We start from the raw sequence: 22,644 nt of genomic DNA on the forward strand, positions 1-22,644 counted from the left end.
CATGGCCATCTTTTTGCTAGTGGAGAGGGTGGTATATGTATTATCCCTTTGACCTGCAAGTTGTAATCCAATGTAATTCTTATATTAGACTGGCCATATACAAGTCTAAAGCAGATCATATCTTTCATTTTATATATACTTAACTTCACATGATTCATGGATTATGGCAAGAGGTTCTTGTTGCTTCATAGCCACTATGGACTTCTGAGATGTGTCCTGTACCCATCCCACTCCAGCCTGAGGAGGTGCTTTCATTGCTCATGCTTCTCAGAGAAAGAAGGAATAAGCCATACACCTGGTAAATACAAAAGTCAACTACTTTAACCTAAGAGGAATTTCAGATGAGTTCAAAATCTCTTTACAATATAAGAGAATGTCAGGCTTTACTTTCAATCCAAGCACTACTAATTAAAAACAACAACAACGAAACAGGCTTCTAAGCAAGGTAAAAAGATTTTGCTTTTTTAATATGTGCTCAAGTCACAGTATCTGCTCTGAGGGTGTTACTCCGGGTAACATTTCAATTTTATTGTCAATGGCATATTGTAAGAACGTGTCTATACAGAAGGAACAGGCGCTAACAGAGGGATCCCAAAAGCAGGGCTTTCAGAACAACGGAACACAGTGATCAGCATTCTTCCCATTCACTTGATAGTTTTATCAAAAACTGCTCAACACACCACCATTTTCAAAAGGCAAGAGCCATATTCAGTTCATAAAATTTAAAAAGCCACACATTTTAACTTTAGTTTTCAGGAAATCTTTACCTGGAATCAGTAGTATATGCAGCCAATATCTTTTAGTGCCATTTGAAATTATGGAGTTTGCAACTTCTAAGCTTCGCTCCTTTTAAGGGCTACTCTCTGGCAGAGAAGCTTAAAAAAATTCCACAAAATGCTTTTCCCATCAACAGCATAGAACACATTGAAAAGGAACAACTACTGATCAGAATGAACTGAAATGGATATAGACCTGACACACTGGCTAATGGAACTTTTTGGTTGAAAAAAGTATGTTTTATACTTTTACAGACATTATTCAACCCAATATGCAAACTGAGAACTGGAGAATTTTTTTTTTTAAAGCAGTGGCTGTACCCACTAACATTTTACACAGTACCTACATATATACTTGCTCTTCCTGCAGTGTTTACTTGCAAGACCACAGGGCTGAGGTCTCTGCTCCTGTAATAAGTTATTTCATACAATACAGTGTATAGAACATTAAAGGTGAAACACTTCTTGAAGACTCAAAAGACAGACACTTTTCAAAACGTCCATGTCTCTGATTTTAAGGAGTGGAGACAAGAGCCTCCATGCATCTTCATTAGCTAGATCCCTTCTCCTCTTTGGCTACCGCAGCCTCTGCAGGAGTAGTTTCCAAATCTTTGCTCAGATTTTCTTTCTCTTCATCATCTTCTTGAGGGTAAAGGTCTGGATACTTCTGCATGCACTCCTGCATGGCACGGAACTGGTCCACACAGTCCGATCCCTTTATTTCTTCTGTGCTATAGTGGAAACAGGAAAAGGCCGATTTGAATTGTTCCCCACAGGGACCACTAGCCATTCCACCAAGGCACGGGCAATTCCAATTGATATCTCCGTTAGGCAATATCAATCCTGAACAAAAAGACAAAAGACAGAATAAAAATTAGGTGTCCTATAGGTTGTCTTCTTGGTTTTTAGGTGAATTTTGTTCTATGAAATGTACTGGGTGACAGCACTGAAGTCTGAGGTTCTTTATTACATCCACAAAACCAGTACAGCATCAACAGTGGCAATACAAGCCACCCTTGTATTGCCTAGCCAATGTGCCTCAACTTTGACCTGTATGACTCACTGCTGAGAAAGGGAAAGAGGAGAGGTTAGTTCATGGCCCAATTCAGTCTCTGGGAAAATAAAGAAATCATAGAGAAGGAAACAGAGAAGACAATTTTCAGAGTAGCAGCCGTGTTAGTCTGTATCCGCAAAAAGAACAGTACTTCTGGCACCTTAGAGACTAACAAATTTATTTAAGCATAAACTTTCGTGGGCTACAGCCCACTTCTTCGGATGCATAGAATGGAACATATATTGAGGAGATATATATACACATACAGAGAGCATGAAAAGGTGGGAGTTGTCTTACCAACTCTGAGAGGCCAATTAAGTAAGAGGGGAAAAAAAACTTTTGAAGTGATAATCAAGATAGCCCAGTACAGACAGTTCGATAAGGAAAAGAGGACACAATGACAACATCACAGGAAAGATATCTGGATCTATTCTAGGAATGAAAACACAAAACGTGAAGGCAAGAAGTTAAACAGTTTAACAAGATCAAGAAATGTAAGCTTGTAAAAAAATAAAATAAAGTGAATTGATGTTATTATAGGTTGTGCTACTAGCCTTCATCCCCCAAGAAGATAACTTAAGGTTGCCTAATACTTACCGCTATAAGACCCTGTTTTCAGTCGCTTATTATGTTGCCAAACTTTACTGTTTGGACTGAAATTTTCCTTAATGAGTGTCTGCCTCTGTCGGATTTATTTTTTGAAAATTTAAGCCATAAAGCTTCAGCCATTGCTGAGAATAAGGCTAGGAAAAGAGGTTTTGCCCATGTTAAAAAATGTGGGTGACTTTTTCTTTGAAAAGCTCTAGTGACCCCCATGTTTGTAGCAGGGACTTGAAATTTGGTAGGGCAGTGGCCTTTAACATCTAAAATCTCTGAAGATTCTCTCTGCACTGGGCCTACTAGTTATGTTACCCCAAGTGCTTGGGGACCACAATTCATGTTTTATTTTTAAAAACAAAAATGAACAAAGTAGGAAAAACAATAGCTAAGCACTCATTGTAGTATACACACTTAAAACGTTTACTATTTTTTGCTCAAGAATCTTGAGAGTCTCTGGAGTTCACTTCCATTCAACCAGATCAGGTCAGAAGAAAACAGCATTTACAACTGAAGCAAAGTGCGTTTGGTTCAGCACCCCAGAAGGCACTGAATTCTTACTATCTGCTTTACACCAAGCCTAGTAGTAAACTGCACAGTCCCCTTCGTACCATTTCTGTGTTGGAAGTGCTATTTACTACCCAAAGACTGGAACATTGTCATGCATAGGTCTTTTGGACACGCTCACAGAATTGTCACTTATCCTGCTGGACAAAATCTCTTTCATGGATAAGATATAGCTAGTACAGTCCATCATCTTTGGCAAACCATGGCTGGGATCCAAGGGGGGGAGGAGGGGAGAAGCAGGAGGTCATAAAAAATGTGGATAGCCTGTTGCAGACTCTCTATTGCTAGGGAGGATATAAAGCAGAAAGAACGTAGGTTGATCTTGCAGTGTAAAAGAAATATGGTTTTGCTTTGTAAACAGACCAAACTAGAATTTGAAGTCACTGAGGGACATTACGGAATATCAGCTGTTAAAATGACTGGTTGTGTCTCAAATACTTTAAGAGCATCGAAAAAGTTTTCTGAAATTAACCTGATCAGGGCATTGCAGTAATAAAATTCCTTGTCATATAATCCTCAATCTGAAACAGAAATTATTAGTTTTAAAACTCAAGACTGCATGGTGACACAGAAAGTTCAACTGTAAATTATGACTTTCCACACATGAATCTTTGGTACATACTCCTGGATATTGTAAAAGTAGACAAATAGGTATAACTCCACTAATCTCCCCATTAAGAAGACACAAGCTTCTAATACCAACTACACAGAAACCACATTTTAAAAGAAAGCTGAACAAGAGTAAGAGCTTTGTTCCCAGTGGACTAGAGGCACAGAAAAGTCTCCCTACACTAAAAGTGATCTAGTATATCAACTAGAATTCTACCCAATTAGAACTGGAAGACACCTCTAGGGTCACCTAGGACATCCTTTTACATGAAGCAAGTGGGCAGGACTGGCTTTTTTTTAATCTCTGAACTAATAGAAAGTTGCACTTTTTCTTCTGGAGATAGTCTGCAGCACATTGATCCTCTAATCCAGACCTACTGTTAAGCACTAGTTGAGGCTCACTCAAAAACCACTCAATTTGCATCATAACAGGTCCAGGGCTTAGACTGGCAATTAACTGCAGAGCTCATCCAACCTAAACCCTCTTAGCTACCGGAAATTGATAATATCACAGCCACAAATAAAAATGTCTGCACTTATGGCAATACTTGTTTTGTCCTCTCTAACCTACTTAAGAGCCTATAATTAGGTTGTATCAGAGATGCAGAGATCTACATTAGGACTCCCTTTAACATTACAAATTCATTCTTGGAATACTGACTTTTGTTGTAGTTGGCTTGTAATGTGAGCTTGTATATCTATTATCTACTGCACCTCTAAAGTATTTCCTTTATTAATGCTTTTAAGTGGCATTCTGCTGGGCATTAGCTTTTTTAAATCATCCAACAGTGTTATAAGAACATAAGAATGGCCATATGGGGTCAGAACAAAGGTCCATCTAGCCCAGTATCCTGTCTTCCGACAGTGGCCAATGCCAGGCGCCCCAGAGGCAATGAACAGAACAGGTAATTATCAAGTGATCCATCCCGTCGCCCATTTCCAGCTTCTGGCAAACAGAGGCTAGGGACACCATCCCTGCCCATCATGGCTAATAGCCACTGATGGACCTATCCTCCATGAATTTATCTAGTTCTTTTTTGAACCCTGTTATAGTCTTGGCCTTCACAACATCCTCTGGCAAAGAGTTCCACAGGTTGACTGTGCATTGTGTGAAAAAATACTTCCTTTTGTTTGTTTTAAACCTGCTGCCTATAAATTTCATTTGGTGGCCCCTAGTTCTTGTGTTATGAGAAGGAGTAACTAACACTTATGTACTTTCTCCACACCAGTCATAATTTTATAGACCTCTATCATATCCCCGCTTAGTCGTCTCTTTTCCAAGCTGAAAAGTCCCAGTCTTATTAATGTCTTCTCATACAATAGTCATTCTATACCCCTAATCATTTTTGTTGCTCTTTTCTGAACCTTTTTCAAGTCCCAATATATCTTTTTTGAGATGGGGCAACCACATCTGCACGCAGTATTCAAGATGTGGGCGTACCGTGGATTTATATAGAGGCAATATGATATTTTCTGTCTTATTATCTATCCCTTTCCTAATGATTCCCAACATTCTGTTCACTTTTTTTAAGACATTTGACTTGGTACTGCATGACATTTTGATTAAGAAATGTGACTGATATAAAACGAACCTGGCACCCATTAAATGGATTAAAAACTGGCTAACTGATAGGTCTCGAACTGCAAACCGGGAATCATTATCCAGCAGATGTGTTTCTAGTAGGGTCCCACAAAGATTGGTTGTTGGCTATTGAACATTTTTATCAGTGACCTGGAAGAAATCATAAAATCATCACTGACAAACTTTGCAGATGACACAATAATCGGGGGAATGGTATATGCTGAAGAGGACAGGTCACTGATACAGCGCGAATGGGATCACTTGGTAATCTGGACACAAGCAAACAATATGCGTCTTACTACAGCTAAGTATATATCTAGGAACAAAGAATGTAGGCCACACTTACACGATGGGGGACTCTATCCTGGGAAGCAGTGACTCTGAAAAAGATTTGGGGGTTGTGATAGAGTCACTGCATGCGCGCTTCCAGTGCGATCCTATGGCCAAGAGGGCTAATGCGATTCTTGGATGCATAAACAGGGGAATTTTGAGTAGAAGAGAGTTATTTCACCTCTGTATTTGGCACTGGTGACACCTCTGCTGGAATACTGTGTTCAGTTTTGGTGTCCACAGTTCAAAAAGGGTGTTGATAAATTGGAGAGGGTTCAGAGAAGAGCCATGAGAATAATTAAAGAATTAGAAAACACACCTTATAGTGACAGACTAAGGGAACTCAATTTATTTAACTTAGCATCGAGAAGGTTATGAGGTGACCTGATCATAGTTTATAACTACTACATGGGAAACAAATATTTGATAATGGGTACTTCAATCTTGCAAACATATAACATGATCCAATGGCCAGAAGTTGAAGCTAGACAAAAACTCAGACTGGAAATAAGGCATAAATGTTTAACAGTGAGTATAATTAACCTTGGAACAATTTACCAAGGGTCATGGTTGATTCTCCATCATTGGCAATTTTAAAATTAATATTAGATGTTTTTCTAAAAGATCTACTCTAGGAATTATATTGAGGAAGTTCTATGGCCTGTGTTATACAGAGGTGAGCCTGTATGATCACAATGGTCCCTTCTGGCATTGGAATCTACAAATTTAAAATACCCAGAATGCAAGAAGTAAAGATTAGTTTGGCACATCCTGTATATTTGATAAGGACACTTAACATTTATGTTTTGTACATATTTAAAACACAGGAGTATAAATTGCAAAAGGTGCAATGATGCTGAACTAGCATTCTTAAGAGAACCTTTGTTTTAACTTCCTTACTTTTGAACATTTTAAATTCATAATATTAACATTTCAGTTTCTCAATCCTCTTCAGACATGCTCCCCATTCAAAAAACCTCAGGAAACCCCCAAAACAATTAGCCTTGAGGAACTTGTAGGCCCTTCAAAATTACGTTATTGAAGACTGGGCGCTTACAAGCTCTGCTAGTTTCTTTAGCAAGCCTGGAAAGCCACACAATTGTCTCTTGCAGTGCAAAGAGGAAGTCAAATCATCCCCCCCATTTAAATGTATCCTCAAAACTCACTTCTACTGTCTCACCTATAGAAAGTTTAAAAAACCCACAAAAGCTCTAAAGTTAATGGAACTGTCAAGACATGTACTCTATGTGATCTTGTAGTATCCTTTCCTTCCACCAACATCTTTTTGGGGGTCTGTTTATTATCCTCATTTGTTGTATAATGGGAAGTTTCAGGGAAGGGCCTGTGCCTTCACTAGCAGTTTTGGGAACCACTCCTGCCACCAGACAATGATTTCAATACAGAACCTGCTTCTACACTGAAATCTATTTATTGAGAATCTTTTGTGATTAATGCCTTCTACTTAAAACATTAGTTATGCTAACAGTGCTGTAACATTCACAAAAGTCACCTGGCATGCACAAAATATTTAAAAACAATTATAAGAGGTTTCTTAATTTTTAAATTATATATATATTTTGCAAGTAATAGAAACAGGTCCTCAGTTAGGAATAGTCACCCTGAAAAATTCAACACCTGTGATGTTCATCTGTTTGCACCGTGGAAGCAAAAAGCAAAGTCTTAAATTGCGAAAAATATTTTTTCATCTTTCTGTAATTCAAAAGCAGATGAAGAGATTCTTAGGCAATTTTCCCGGCCCATCCCTGCAAAGAGAGGATGTTATAATGAGAGTCACAATGTAACTTTAGTACAGCTTTTATGTTCTAAAAGCTGTAATGTAAATCTATCTCAGTTTGCCATCCCACTTAGCTGGGAATCAGCTGTAGCTTTGCCCATTGTACTTTTAATACTTCTGGCTTAGAAAGTGGGCTCCAGACATATGGAGGTGGTGGAATCTCCTTCCTTAGAGGTTTTTAAGGTCAGGCTTGACAAAGCCCTGGCTGGGATGATTTAGCTGGGGATTGGTCCTGCTTTGAGCAGGGGGTTGGACTAGATGACCTCCTGAGGTCCATTCTAACCCCGATATTCTATGATCTTACCCAAGAGAAACAACACGATAATTAGGATTTTCCTAAGCAATCTATTGATCAGAAACTTAATAAAGATAATCTTTGATGTAAAAGAGGAATTTAACAACTAGCGCTACAACAATTGTTTTGCATTGTAATAACAAGTGTCAGGAGGCCTGCAAAATAATGCTCACATTCTGCATAAATTTAAAGGTTTACATTATATTAGGACTCAGTGCAGAGTAAGGCATTTATATAATAAGCATATTCCTCCTTAAAAGTGATTATTCTGTGTGTAGTACAGTAAAAAAAGATCAAAAGGGCCATTACTGTGAATTATGCCACAGAAGTTGAACACTGGAAATCAGATCTCCTGTTCAAAGTATAAGCTAAATTAAAAAAACCTGCATGTTACTTTATGAACGGCTAAAGACTTTTCCAATTTTCTTTTAAATAAAAATCGCACAATAAACTAGAGCTTCTGCCCTACAATGCTTCAAAATGTTTTGCCCATATCTTTCCCCTCCATAGATTTCCCTCCCCTCAGATACAACTGCAATCTGTGATATGTGAATTGTTTATCGTTTTTTGATTTGCTGTGTTGTAGCTTTGGAGAGCTGAAGTGAGAAACTTTGAGAAAACCCTTAAATTGTGGCAGCAACTCATGGCATGTTCAAAAAAACCATACTACAGTATTTAATGCAAAAACCATTTTCATGTTGGATCTTATGCATTTCTAATGGAAAGGACAGGGATAAGATGTCCTTTTCATTGCAAGATTTCCCCAACACAACTAGCTTCTAGCCTTTTCTCTCTCCTCCCCTACCCATAATAGGCCTGGAAAGGCCAAATTGGGAATATAAATCCAGAGTACAGCTAGCTGGTGGGCTAAAGTGCTGGAATTACTGCTTTGTGAGAGGATACATATCTCCCTCCCACCAAAGCCCTTCCACATCCAACATAAACATGGCATTTCACTGGCCCTTCCAGATGAGTTGTCTTGGCCATCTTCAAATTCTGCCCAGGCTGTCCAACTGGGAAAGGAACTAGATTCTATGACATGCTAACTTCATTTATGCAACCACTGCCATGAAAGAATAACAAAGCAACTTGTCCTTACAGGTCCCAAGAGAAGAACTATGCTCAGAGTTCATGTTCGAATCACTTGTATCTGCGTCACACCAATGCCAAGAGATCCTTTTCTTCCCTCTTTTGATCTGGCACTGACAATACAGCAAACCTGACTGGCTTGCTTGACCATAATTATTAAAATAACTCAAAATATCATGAACTGTTGTGGCTCAGTTCCAGTGAGATAAGTTTACATTCACACACCCCATTACTAGAGAAGCCCTGGTTGTTGAAGACATGACTTCCAGTTCAGAACAGAAGTGTCACTTTAAAAAAATTCCAACACACTGTCTTTACAATGATAATGGGAGATATTCTAAGACTTGAAGCAACTTCCTATAACCCAAGACTGCATGAATGTTAGAATTTGCCAATATAAGCAGCAGTCTTTTTTGTTCAGTTGCACACCACTTAAGGTGATATTTCATTCTATGAACTGTTAAAATGCATTATAACATCTCCAAGGGCTTATATTCTCCAGATGTGAGGTTGTCGTGGGATCTTTATTTTCGGCAGTCTAGTTTTGCAGAAGAGAGACAGGCCAGGCAGAAGGGAGTTGGGATCTTATCACCACCATATTGATCAATGAAAAGATCACCCATCACAGGCTATTAACACTATAAGAGAAAACAGCTTTTTCTAAAATGTTTGAGACAGCATTTAAATCTGTTTCTTCATTGTTTTTCCCCCAGAGAGTACAATAACTGGCTGATCAGATAAACTTCTCTCAGAAAATGCTTTTCATAGAAGGGTCAACTGTACTACAGAACTGACTATTTGTAGATACTGTGGGCTCTATTCTCCTCTCTATAGTCAGGAAGTTGTATATACAGACATAAATTGAGAAGAAAACAGATGCAAATACCGTTTGGATTTCATGGCCAGTACCAGATTCTACCTGAAATCTTTAGAATCTGATGCACTGCTTTCAAAGTGGAGATGCTGACAAATCTTATTGTGCAGATTGGTGAAAACAAATCTGCTGTTTGAGCATTGGCTCTTAGCCAATAACACATCCTGCCTGAAAATACGAGGGGTAAAGGAACTCCTGACAGACACTAAACTTTAGCTTCTACACATCTTTCTGAAATAAGACACACACACTGGAAAGTTTAAGGGGGGAACCAGCTATTTCTTTTCATCTCAGAAAGGGTGTACGGTTAACCTCAATCACACCAAGCCTGCCAGTCCCATATATTGAGAAAGCCAATTAAACTTATTTTGAGCACCATATCTGAGGTATATCATCAAGTACTGTGTAAGAATGTCTGTTTCTACTTATTTGTTACTGTGAAGTTATGTTTAATCATCTTTTATTACTAGCTTTCACAAGAAGTTCCACATGGGCTGTTCTCTCAACCTACCCCCTAAACATAACACAGTCTTAAATTCCCAGATATTGGGCTAATACTAATAATGTCTTGGTTTAAACAACCACACACATCAGGGTTAAATGTTCTTCTAACATACATATGCTATCACATCCTTATTGAGCAATGCCCCAGAATATCGCTTCACTTCATAGATTCTAGCAGCCTTCTGAGTGGCTGAACTGATTGATGGCCGAGAGAGTAGGGTACAGAGCATCTCTCACCATACTGTCCTAAGCTTCAAGAGAAATTTTTGACTTTGAATCAAGCATGCTATGGGAAGGAGTCTGATAAGTTACTGTTCTACCTGAAAGAAATCTGTTCACCTGACATACATGTGGCATCTAAAGTCATGAAAGCTTTCTCTAATCCCTTGTCCCAATTTTCATTTAGATCATTACAAAAGTCAAAGGATCCAAGGTGAGGATGTGGTCAGATACAACTGTTCACTCTGAATACTGCTGTAAACAGGTTCAGAATCTGTGCAGGTAGATGATGCATGCTCATTTTAGCACAAATCTATGTACGAAAACAAAAAAAAGAGTTTATTATACAAGACAAGATGGTTCAAATTAGACTGTGTACTGTATGTTTGTTTGTTAACATAGCATCACCAATATCCTTTTCTGGGTGCTAAATGATGCATGAATACTGCCCCCTAGAGATTACAATGCTGGGGCAGAGTTTCTGCTAACTATTGTATGTTTAACAGATTTTCAACTGGGAAAAGAAACAACTTAGCTCAACTTCAGTCAAAGTTGGAGGCAACAAGACTTGAGACTTAGTATGCCTCAATTCATGCAAACTGAAGTAGACACTATAGCCAAATTTTCAAACTGGAATACCTGAACTCATGCACCCAAATAAAAGCGACCAGTTTTCAGAATTGCTTGAGCATCCACAGTTTCAATTGATTTCAACAGGAGCTGTGAATCTCAGCACCTCTAAAAATGAGATTGAAATATGAGGCCCTAAATGGAAACAAACAGTTGCCTTTGTGCCTGGTGAACATAAAAGCAATCCAATAAATCCCAAATCCAGTCTTAAATTTTCATGGACATTTATTAGCCTGGGTCAAAATCTATCCACTCAGGTTTTACCATGACTATAAACTAAGATATTTTACTCACCGATTTTAAGAGAAAAAAAAAAATTACTTGCCCAAGGCAACCATGATTTTACAAGGCTTAATCCCCTGTTATTCTGTCTCGCAAAAAGATAATAAATAGCAATAGTAAAAGCAGAGAGTTCTTAAATTTGTTCACTTGCAGATGTGAACTGTTTAGCATCAGTACTGGTTTATCTTGCTTGATAATTTGGCAAACTTCAGTTCCAAACTGCAAATGTTAAGTTACTTGCCTCTTAAGGCATTAGTGATAATTGGATCCCTTTAGAGTTGTCATTATGTGACAGGAGGAGGAAAATAGTTTTAGTACTTGTTGAAATGGGTTACTGGGTGCAGAACATGACAAGGTCATGGGTGTAAGTCACTTTCACACTAATTGGGATTTCTGAAAAATCTCAGACTACTACTGCAACAAACTGCATGTGTGATAGACTGCAGAATTAAACATTTTGAAGGACTGGAGAGGGACTGAAGTAGTTGAGGCTGAAGGTGGGACCATTAGAAAACATGCAGAATAAAGAAGTTACAGAAACACTAAGCTACTGTATGGAATTAAACTGTTAACTCCTCCTCTTAGACCTGTTCAAAACATGATTAACTGTCTTTGGTTTCTTCAGAAAGAATTAAATTGTGGAATTACAGAAAGTTTGTTGATTGTTTGCCAAAATGGCAAATAAACTATGGTCATACTATGACATTCTATACCTTGGGGGAGCATACTGTAACCCCCTATTCCTCATTTTCATATAATCGTGATCTTATGTATAAAGCATGCCGTGTAAGGTATTAGGGGAAAGGTTATGATCTACTGAAAGTCATTTCTCTATCCATATATGTGTATCATTAATGCATATGAAGTTATGAGAATTGTGTTGTATGGTAGTCACTAAAACATGCTGCAAATTGGGGAATCAGCCAGATATCAGCTCCCCAGAGGCAACAGCAAGGAAAGTAACCAACACCCAGGCGGGGTGTCAAACAACCCATCAACAGCCATTGTCCAGCAAGGGAACTACAATGCAATGACTCACCTGCATGAGGCCACACCAGGGGAATTGCTCAACCTTGCTTGGAGAGACTCAGCAATGCCCCCCAGACATACCTGGACTTGTGCTCCCCAAGCACATGGACTGAGGGTATAAAACAGACAGAGTGGACACATACTGGGCCCTTCTCCTGCTCCCACCTTTGCTGCAAGCAACTAAGACACTGAGAAGAAGACAAGACTGCAACAGAGGAGAGTGGCCCAGGTTTAGGGAACAAACCTGTATATTAAGGACTGCAATATCCAGTGGGGTTAGAAAAACTGCTTAATCTAGATGTTGCCCAGTCTAATAGGGTTGAGAGTTTAGACTGCGTGTTTATGTTTTATTTTATTTTGGTAACCGCTCTGACTTTTTACCTATCACTTAAAATCTATCTTTGTAGTTAATAAATCTGTTTGTTTATTCTACCTGAAGCAGTGTGCTTGGTTTGAAGCATGTCAGAGACTCCCCTTGGGATAACAAGCCTGGTGCGTATCAATTTCTTTGTTAAATTGACGAACTCATATAAGCTTGCAACGTCCAGCGGGCATAACTGGACACTGCAAGACGGAGGTTCCTAGGGTTGTGTCTGGGGCCAGAGATATTGGCTAGTGTCATTTGGTTGCACAATCCAAGGAGCAGCTTATATACTAGATGCTGTGTGTGAACAGCCCAGGAGTGGGGGTTCTCACAGCAGAGCGGGGTCAGGCTGGCTCCCAGAGTCAAGGATTGGAGTGACCTAGCAGATCAACGGTCCAGATAACACCAAAGGGGAACGTCACACATATAGACAAGGATTATGTCTCAGTTTAAAAGTAAAAAGTAAGTTAAAGTAAAGTTACGAGTAAGTTTAATGGTACTGCCTTAGGAAAAAGACTGACCTAGCTTTTAGAGATTCTCTGAAGACCTACTCCACTAATTTGAATGGGAGCCACACAAATAAATTAGATTGTTAAATATATGTCTTACCATCCTCTTACCAAATGTTACTGACCTTGGTCTTCATAAGGGTCATTGGGGTCATCTGCTACCAGTTCTGCACTGCTTGGCGTCTCATGGTCCTCTTTGGTCACAAATATAATTCTGTCTTTTCCTAACATTTTAAGGAAAGACAAAAAGCAAGAGTTCAGAAAAAGGATTAAGCTGAGACAAAACAAGCCATTTATCAAGCCGCTGCACAGTACAAGCTTTTGAACTGTTGTGCATGTAAACAGATGCATTCATTTTAAGAGCTAATGAGTCTGATCTACTTGGCCTTGGTTAGGCTTCAATTGGAGCAGTGTTTGGTTTTGGGCATTACATTTTAAAAAAGACAAATTGGAGAGTGTTCAGAGGAGAGCCGCTAAAAAATGACAAAAAGGTTTTGGAAAATAAGACCTAAAAGGAAAGGTTAAGAGAATCAGGCTATGTTCAGTCAAGAAAAAAAGATGACTGAGGCGAGACAGGATAACTGTCTACAAATACATAAAAGATGGTATGAAGAGGACAGGGATCAATTATTCTAATTAATCAACAAGGACAGAGCAAGACATAATGAGCTTAAGATACAGCAGGGTAATTTAGGAAAAATATTCACATCTTTATAAGCGCAGTTAGGCAATAGAACTTTATGCCAGGGGAGATGTAGAGGGGTCCTCATTGAAGGGATTCATGGCTACCATAGGTGTCCATCTATCAGAGATTCGGAGTCAACTGCTAGGATTCATGGAATTGGGGTTAGAAATTACTCTGGGACCCACTATTATTTGTATTTCAGTGACACCTAGGAACCACAATAAAAAAATAGGGACCCTTTATGCTAAAAAACCTTTCAGAATTAAAGTTATAAAAGAACATAACAATGGCCATATTGGGTCAGACCAATAGTCCATCTAGCCCAGTATCCTGTCTTCCGACAGTGGCCAATGCCAGGGGCTTCAGAGGGAATGAACAGAACAGATAACACTGGTCTACAATTTTTGAGAAGTCGTCTGCTTCAGAGATAAAATGTGCTATTTATTATGTATTTTGATGTGCTGAATTCAAATATGACAATTAAAACAACTGATTGGCTACTGTTTCTAAGATATTTAAGTTTTTACATTTTATGTCTATGTATATTGTGTAGATAGTAGAGTTTTAATCATAAATTGTAAACCTAGGTCTTTTCATGTGTTTATGGTTGCTTTACATGATAATATTTCACCTGTCCTGTTTATGTAACACTTTAAAAATCAGCAAAAGGGTTATATAAATAAAATTTATTATGAAACAAAAGGCAAAAAACTATTCTGTACATAGTTTAGTCCTATTCAGTGTCTACTCGGCGCTTCTTGGCTTGTCTCTTGTATTCATTAAATGGAGCATCTCTTGTCACTGTCCAGCAATAGTCTGCAAGCATTGATGGGCTCCATTTGCCCTGATAGCGTTTCTCCATTGTTGCAATGTCCTGGTGAAATCGCTCGCCGTGCTCATCGCTCACTGCTCCACAGTTCGGTGGAAAAAAATCTAGATGAGAGTGCAAAAAATGTATCTTTAGTGACATGTTGCAACCAAGGCTTTTGTATGCCTTGAGGAAGTTTTCCACCAACAACCTGTAGTTGTCTGCCTTGTTGTTTCCGAGAAAATTTATTGCCACTAACTGGAAGGCTTTCCATGCCGCCTTTTCCTTGCCACGCAGTGCATGGTCAAATGCATCATCTCGAAGAAGTTCACGAATCTGAGGACCAACAAAGACACCTTCCTTTATCTTAGCTTCACTTAACCTTGGAAATTTTCCACGGAGGTACTTGAAAGCTGCTTGTGTTTTGTCAATGGCCTTGACAAAGTTCTTCATCAGACCCAGCTTGATGTGTAAGGGTTGTAACAAAATCTTCCTTGATTCAACAATTGGTGGATGCTGAACACTTTTCCTCCCAGGCTCCAATGACTGTCGGAGTGGCCAATCTTTCTTGATGTAGTGGGAATCTCTTGCACGACTATCCCATTCGCAGAGAAAACAGCAGTACTTTGTGTATCCAGTCTGCAGACCAAGCAAGAGAGCAACAACCTTCAAATCGCCACAAAGCTGCCACCGATGTTGAGGTGCCACAACTTTTGAGGTGCATAAACTATGACCAACAACAGTGTATGCACCTCAAAAGTTGTTTCATGTTGTCATAGGTTTCCTTCATATGGACTGCATGACCAACTGGAATTGATGGCAAAACATTGCCATTATGCAGTAAAACAGCTTTAAGGCTCGTCTTCAATGAATCAATGAACAGTCTCCACTCATCTGGATCGTGAACGATGTTGAGGGCTGCCATCGCACCATTGATGTTGTTGCAGGCTACAAGATCACCTTCCATGAAGAAGAATGGGACAAGATCCTTTTGACGGTCATGGAACATGGAAACCCTAACATCACCTGCCAGGAGATTCCACTGCTGTAGTCTGGAGCCCAACAGCTCTGCCTTACTCTTGGGTAGTTCCAAATCTCTGACAGGGTCATTCAGTTCACCTTGTGTTATGAGGTGTGGTTCAGAGGAGGAGGATGGGAGAAAATGTGGGTCCTGTGACATTGATGGTTCAGGACCAGAAGTTTCATCCTCTTCCTCTTCTGACTCAAGTGAGAATGATTCTGGTGCATCAGGAACCGGCAGTCCTTCTCCGTGGGGTACTGGGCGTATAGCTGATGGAATGTTTGGATAATGCACAGTCCACTTTTTCTTCTTTGACACACCTTTCCCAACTGGAGGCACCATGCAGAAGTAACAATTGCTGGTATGATCTGTTGGCTCTCTCCAAATCATTGGCGCTGCAAAAGGCATAGATTTCCTTTTCCTGTTCAACCACTGGCGAAGATTTGTTGCACAAGTGTTGCAGCATATGTGTGGGGCCCACCTCTTGTCCTGATCTCCAATTTTGCAGCCAAAATAAAGGTGATAGGCTTTCTTAACCATAGTGGTTATACTGCGCTTTTGTAATGCAAAAGTCACTTCACCACAAACATAGCAGAAGTTATCTGCACTGCTCACACAAGTACGAGGCATCTCTGCTCACTTTGGCTAAACAGAAATGTGTCCCTTTGCAAAATCAAACACTGACAAATAAGAGAGCACGACCCTGTATGATTTCTAGAGCTGATATAGGGCAATTTGTTCAGCAGAGAGATGTAAGCTTCTTTATGATTGCATCATCCATGACTTCTAGGAATAACATGATGCAATTCATATCAGGTATGACGCAATACCAGCTTCAGATTGCATCATTCATTGTTTTGCCTAAAAAGCAAGTACTGTCCAAACCCAGTCATAGATTTCTTCATAGATCCAGTCAAAGATGTATTTTAGTCATTTCTGGTTTAAATTGAGATCCCTTCCCTTTATAACTCACTTATCCTCCGCCATTCCCAAGTCAAGGGTCGTATATACTGACCCAATAGCATATCTTGAAAACTAGAGCCAATCAACAATTTTAAGCATCATTTTCGTTCTCAGTGACCCAGAATTAGTAAAGTTTGACTACATTTATTTCAGAAGCATTTTGGCTGTAGAGCAGTGTAATCATCAAGTGATCCATCCCCTGTCACCCATTCCCCAGCTTCTGGCAAGCAGAGGCTAGGGACACCATTCCTGCCCATCCTGGCTAGTAGCCATTGATGGACCTATCCTCCACGAACTTATCTAGTTCTTTTTGAATCCTGTTATAGTCTTGACCTTCACAACATCCTCTGGCAAAGAGTTCCACAAGTTGATTGTGCATTACGTGAAGAAACACTTCCTTTTGTTTGTTTTAAACCTGCTGCCTATTAATTTTATTTGGTGACCCGTAGTTCTTGTGTTATGAGGAGGAGTAAACAGCACTTCCTTATTTACTTTCTCCATACCAGTCATGATTTTATAGACCTCTATCATATTCTTTAATCGTCTCTTTTCCAAGCTGAAGAGTCCCAGTCTTATTACTCTCTCTTCACATGGAAGCTGTTCCATACCCCTAATCATTTTTGTTTCCCTTTTTGGTACCTTTTCTGAGATGGGGCGACCACATCTGCACGCAGTATTCAAGATGTGGGCATACCATGGATTTATATAGAGGCAATATGATATTTTCTGTCTTATCTCTCTCTTTCCTAATGATTCCCAACATTGTCAGTTTTTTTGACTGCCGCTGCACACTGAGTGCATGTTTTCAGAGAACTATCCACACTGACTCCAAGATCTCTTTCTTGAGTTGTAATAGCTAATTTAGACCCCATCATTTTATGTGTGTAGTTGGGATTATGTTTTCCAAGGTGCATTACTTTTCATTTTTTAACACTGAATTTCATCTGCCATTTTGTTGCCCAGTCATCCAGTTTTTTGAGATCCCTTTGCAATGCTTCACAGTCTGCCTGGGACTTAACTACCTTGAGAAGTTTTGTATCATCTGCAAACTTTGCCACCTCACTGTGTACACCCTTTTCCAGATCATTTATATGTGAACAGTACTGGTCCCAGTATAGACCCCTGGGGGACACCACTATTTACCTCTGTCCATTCTGAAAACTGACCATTTATTCTTACCCTTTGTTTCCTATCTTTTAACCAGTTACTGACCCATGAGAGGACCTTCCCTCTTATCCCATGACAGCTTACTTTGCTTAAGAGCCTTTGGTGAGGGACCTTGTCAAAAGCTTTCTGAAAATCTAAGTACACTATATCCAATGGATCACTCTTTTCCACATGCTTGTTGACCCCCCTCAAGAATTCTAGCAGATTGGTGAGGCATGATTTCCCTTTACAAAAACCTTGTTGACTCTTCCCCCAACAAATCGTGTTCATCTATGTGTCTGATAATTCTGTTCTTTACTATAGTTTCAACCAATTTGACTGGTACTGAAGTTAGGTTTATTGGCCTGTAATTGCCGGGATCACCTCTGGAGCCTTTTTAAAAAATTGGCATCACATTAGCTATCTTCCAGTCATCTGGTACAGAAGCTGATCTAAATGATAGGTTACATACCACAGTTAGTAGTTCTGCAATTTCACATTTGAGTTCCTTCAGAACTCTTGGGTGAATACCATGTGGTCCTGGTGACTTATTACTGTTCAGTTTATCAATTTGTTCCAAAACCTCCTTTAATGACACCTCAATCTGGGACAGTTCTTCGGATTTGTCACCTAAAAAGAATGGCTCAGGTTTGGGAATCTCCCCCACATCCTCAGCCGTGAAGACCGATGCAAAGAATTCATTTAGTTTCTCCGCAATGGACTTTAGTGTCTCATTAGACAGTAAAGACAGGACCCAAACCGTATTCTCTTGATGCATATAGGCAGGATTTCCGCTAGGATATACTAAGGCAGCTAAAAATGGCAAATGTTTGGCTAATTTCAGGTGAACTTTAAAGGTCAAAGCCATAAGGCACCATTGGCTTGCTAAGAACACCTGCAAACCCCCTCTGCACTCGCCACATATGCAGATACAACATAATTTAAAAGCAAAGTAACTAGCTTCCCACTAATCTTTCCCACACGTCAAACACCAGATAACTTTTTTTTAATAGTCTTTCAAAATATTAACTAGCTAGCACTGGTTAAAGTTTAGCACAGAAAAAACAATGACCAGTCAATTACTAAGAAACTATGTACAACATGACACCATTTATTCACGTAGCCCAATATTCCTCCTCCAACAGAGGAAGCTAGAAAACCCCATAATATATCTAATCAGTTGTAGCCAGATTTTATTAAGGTGCACATCACTGGAGGAGAGTTGCACAATGCTGTACGTTTGGAGCTGGGGGTTGATGTAGGGCAGACACCACAGGGGTTAGGAAGGAGTTTATCTTATGCCCTGAAGCATTCGAAGTGATTAGTCTTATCTTGGCAGGCACAGCTACTGTCAAGGTGACCTAGAAGAATTACTGCTCTACAGGGGAGAAGTGTCTTTCTAGCATGCATGTAAGGTAATTTGCTACAGGGCAGGTAGCATTTTTAGGCAGTCTTAACTGTGACTTGTCAAAATTTATTTATTTTTGCAATTGAGTTACCATAAGAACTAAAACTCAGGTGCAGTTCTGTATATATCCTGTTTAAAATCTAGTTAAACAGGAAACTGTCAGCTCTTAATTTGTAATCCAAGGTCACAGCTCACTTCACTGAAGATCAGGGAAGATGAAAACTTATAGTAATTCAAAACTGGCTTGGAGAGCAAAACCATCAAATGGACTGAGAGTTGGCTAAAGGGACACAAACAAAGGGTATTGATAAATGGCACATGTGTTGAATTCCAGGCAAATGTCTAGTAGGCTATTGAGGGGGTCTGTATTAGGGATGGATTCAATATTTTCGTTAGTGATCTAAATGACCAAGTAAAGAGCATATTAAATTTGCAGATTATATTAAATTGGGAAGTGCTGTGAACACTACCAAGGATAGAAAAATACAGTCTGCATAAGATTTGAAGGGTGTAAACACTATGAAGGTAGAACTCACTATGATGGTCCAAGGGTATACAACTAGAGTAATGGAAAGTTTAGGGGAAATTTAGGATGACTCTCAAAGTAAATTTTTCTAACTGAAGTCTATGAGACTGCAGAATAGTCTCCCAAAAGGAGTGTCAGAAACTTCATTGGGAAACAATCCTTCATTTAGGAGGGAAGAGAAAGGGTGATATACGATAGCCTCTCTTCTGTCTCACATTTCCATGAAGCTACCACAGTGAGTCAACAGGGAGGGTGGGATTAGAAATTAAGGCTTTCCTGGCTATTGGTAACGTGATTGCCATCAGCAGACACATACAAATCCCAAGATGTATATGGTTTGGTGAAACATTTACTAATGTTCATTTCGATGTGTCTGAAATATACCAGTTAAATGTGTGAAGCATGGCAACTGCTATTTCAAACACTGTAGAGTGCATGACTGCAAACACTCCACCTTGTCAAGCAAACTTTGCAGCCATGAATAATACTCGAACAAATTATCAATCAATTTGTAAACACCTAGAGGATAACAGGGTTATAAGGAACAACCAGCATGGATTTTTCAAGAAAAAATCATGGCAAAACAACCTAATTTCCTTCCTTGACAGGATTACTGGCCTAGTGAATAGCAGTGAAGCAGTAGGTGTGATATATAGGGCCCTATCAAATTCCTGGCCATGAAAAACATGCCACAAACTGTGAAATCTGACTATTGTAGGGAAGTTGTGATATTGCCATCCTTACCTCTGTGCTGCATTCAGAGCTGAGTGGCCAGCAGCAGGTCGGGCTCCTATGCGGGGAGGCCACGGGGCTCTGCGCACTGCCCCCACCCCGAGCACCAGCTCTGCACTTTACACGAGCTGGGTGTGTGTGTGTGTGTGTGTGCACGCGCGCGCGCCTGCGAGCAAGAGCCACACGGAGCTGCTTGTGAGCCTCTACCTAGAAGCCGAACCTGCTGCTGGCCACTTCCGGGGCGCAGCGTGGTCCTCGGTGCCAGGACAGGCAGGAAACCTACCTTAGCACCCCCGCTGTGCCCCTGACCGGTAGCCATCTGAGATAAGCCTACACCCCAACCCCGTGCCCCCCAACCCGGAGCACCCTCCTGCACCCCAAAACCCTCATCCCTAGCCCCACCTCAGAGCCCACACCCCCAACCCAGAGCTCCCTCCCATACCCTGAACCCCCCATCCTCAGCCCCACCCCCTCCCATACCCCAACCCCCTGCCTCAACCCACAGCCCCCACCCGCACTCCAAATCCTTCAGCACCACCTCCCAGCCTGGAGCCCCACTCCTACACCCCAAACCCATCATCCCCAGCCCCACCCCAGAGCCCACACCCCCAGCCAGAGCCCTCACCCCCCCCACCCCAACTCCCTGCCCCAGCCCAGAGCCCCCTCCCGCATCCTGAAACCCTCGTTTCTGGCCCCACCCTGGAGCCCACACTCCCAGTTACGCCCTTACCCCCTCCCGCAACCCAACCCCCTGCCCCAGCCCAGTGACGGTGGGGGAGAGCAAACCACCAAGGGAGGGAGAATGTAATGAGCAGGAGTGGGGCCTCGGGGAAGGGGCGGGCTAGGGTGTTCAGTTTTGTGCAACTAGAAAGTTGGCAACCCTAGCGATGAGTGATCAGGTCTCTGGAATGCCTCATACAGCACTGTACCCAGTAGCACCATCCTAGGATATCCGAGTCAATGTGGAGCCAAACAGGCATGCTCCCAGTATGTCTTACACACCATCCTGTGCAGCTTTGGGGTTTTCCTTGTTCTCCCATCTGAGTACTGACCCAACTCAGATAGTGAGCTCTAGCACAACCACAGTGCAATCTGGCTACAAGACACAGAAATTACCATGCCAAATTTAATGAGTGGTCATATAACCCAGTATTACATCTCCAGCACAGACAGCACCAGCCCTTCGCAGGAAGGTACAAGGTAACCTGACAGTGGACAATTAAGTCTTATCTACACAGGGTGGCAATGCACACTAGAGGGATGTGAATCCTAAAGTGCTGAAGGCAGAATGTTGGCAGGCTTTAGAATTCACCCAAGCCCCCGAGGCACCGTGTAGATGAGCCCTGAAAGTAGGTTCTTACTTAACCCCTGCTATAAAATGGCGTATGCTGCACAGTACAAGGGTTTTATGTATTACATTCTAACATAACTGGGTATTTTTACCCTGCGTATGTGTGCCTAAGCCTTATTTGATGCCTACTAAACTCTTGGCCTCAGAGACATCTTGTGCCAGTGAGTTGTCAACTCTCATTATTTTAACACAAATCTCATGATATTTGATGTATTTCTTAACACCGCCGTTGTTGGAATGAAGAGATTCAACTGTATTTTTTATAAAAGAAGCCCCTAGCTGTCATGACTGGGGGGTGGGGGAGCATAAAAATGGGACACGAGCAAGCCCTAAAGGCTCAAAAACCAGAACGCAAACACGGAGGGAGAAAAGGCTCCTGATTTGTATAACCCCTGAGGCTAGCCGCACTGCACCAACGGGTTAATTATGGCTCCCGAAGGAGTACTGCCCTTGATGGCTGTGCAGGGGGCCGCCTATCCCCATGTGCTGGCAGGAAGGCAGCTCCGGGTGCCCGCTACCCCACGCTGGGTCCCTCGTTGCTGTGATTCCCCTCCCCCTCCAGTGCTCTCTTTCCCCAGCCCCTCCCCACCCTCCACTAGCCCGCAGCCCCCAAACCACCGCCGGCCCGGCCCCACCTGCCCCTGAGAACAGGACGGGGACGGACACACACACCCGCCCCTTCCCCCCCGCCACGCACCTTCTTCCCTGCAGTAGGACATGGTGAGGGATGGGGTGATCTCTCCGCAGCTCCGGCCCGCGGCGACTGACTGACCCTGCCAGCGACCCGTCCGTCCCCGCCAGCGCCTGAACCAGCGGCAGCCGGCGCACCACACTGCGACCTCTCACCCCGCTCCCCGAAGGACCCCGGGCTGCCCTACACCGCGCCTGATTGAGAGCCG

At 41.3% G+C, this 22,644-nt stretch overlaps 1 protein-coding gene across 1 annotated transcript; it reads right to left on the reverse strand.

The window, feature by feature from the left end:
• Positions 1–448: 448 nt before the first annotated feature.
• CHCHD4 (coiled-coil-helix-coiled-coil-helix domain containing 4) lies at positions 449–22,587 on the reverse strand. Its single transcript, XM_065407639.1, has 3 exons — positions 22,443–22,587; positions 13,231–13,329; positions 449–1,619 (listed from the first exon to the last, which is right to left on the reverse strand). The coding sequence occupies exons 1-3, from the start codon at positions 22,462–22,464 to the stop codon at positions 1,327–1,329; spliced, it is 414 nt and encodes a 137-aa protein (XP_065263711.1). The 5' UTR covers positions 22,465–22,587; the 3' UTR covers positions 449–1,326.
• Positions 22,588–22,644: the final 57 nt, after the last annotated feature.

This window comes from Emys orbicularis, chromosome 7, assembly GCF_028017835.1.
Source record: "Emys orbicularis isolate rEmyOrb1 chromosome 7, rEmyOrb1.hap1, whole genome shotgun sequence".
In the NCBI taxonomy this organism is placed as follows: Eukaryota; Metazoa; Chordata; order Testudines; family Emydidae; genus Emys; species Emys orbicularis.

Coding starts and splice junctions, on each gene's coding strand:
- CHCHD4 (XM_065407639.1), bottom strand. CDS start 22,464: ATGTCCTACTGCAGGGAAGAAG. Junction 13,330..22,442: donor GTCCTACTGCAGGGAAGAAG/GTGCGTGGCGGG, acceptor TTAAAATGTTAG/GAAAAGACAGAATTATATTT. Junction 1,620..13,230: donor TGACCCTTATGAAGACCAAG/GTCAGTAACATT, acceptor CTTTTTGTTCAG/GATTGATATTGCCTAACGGA.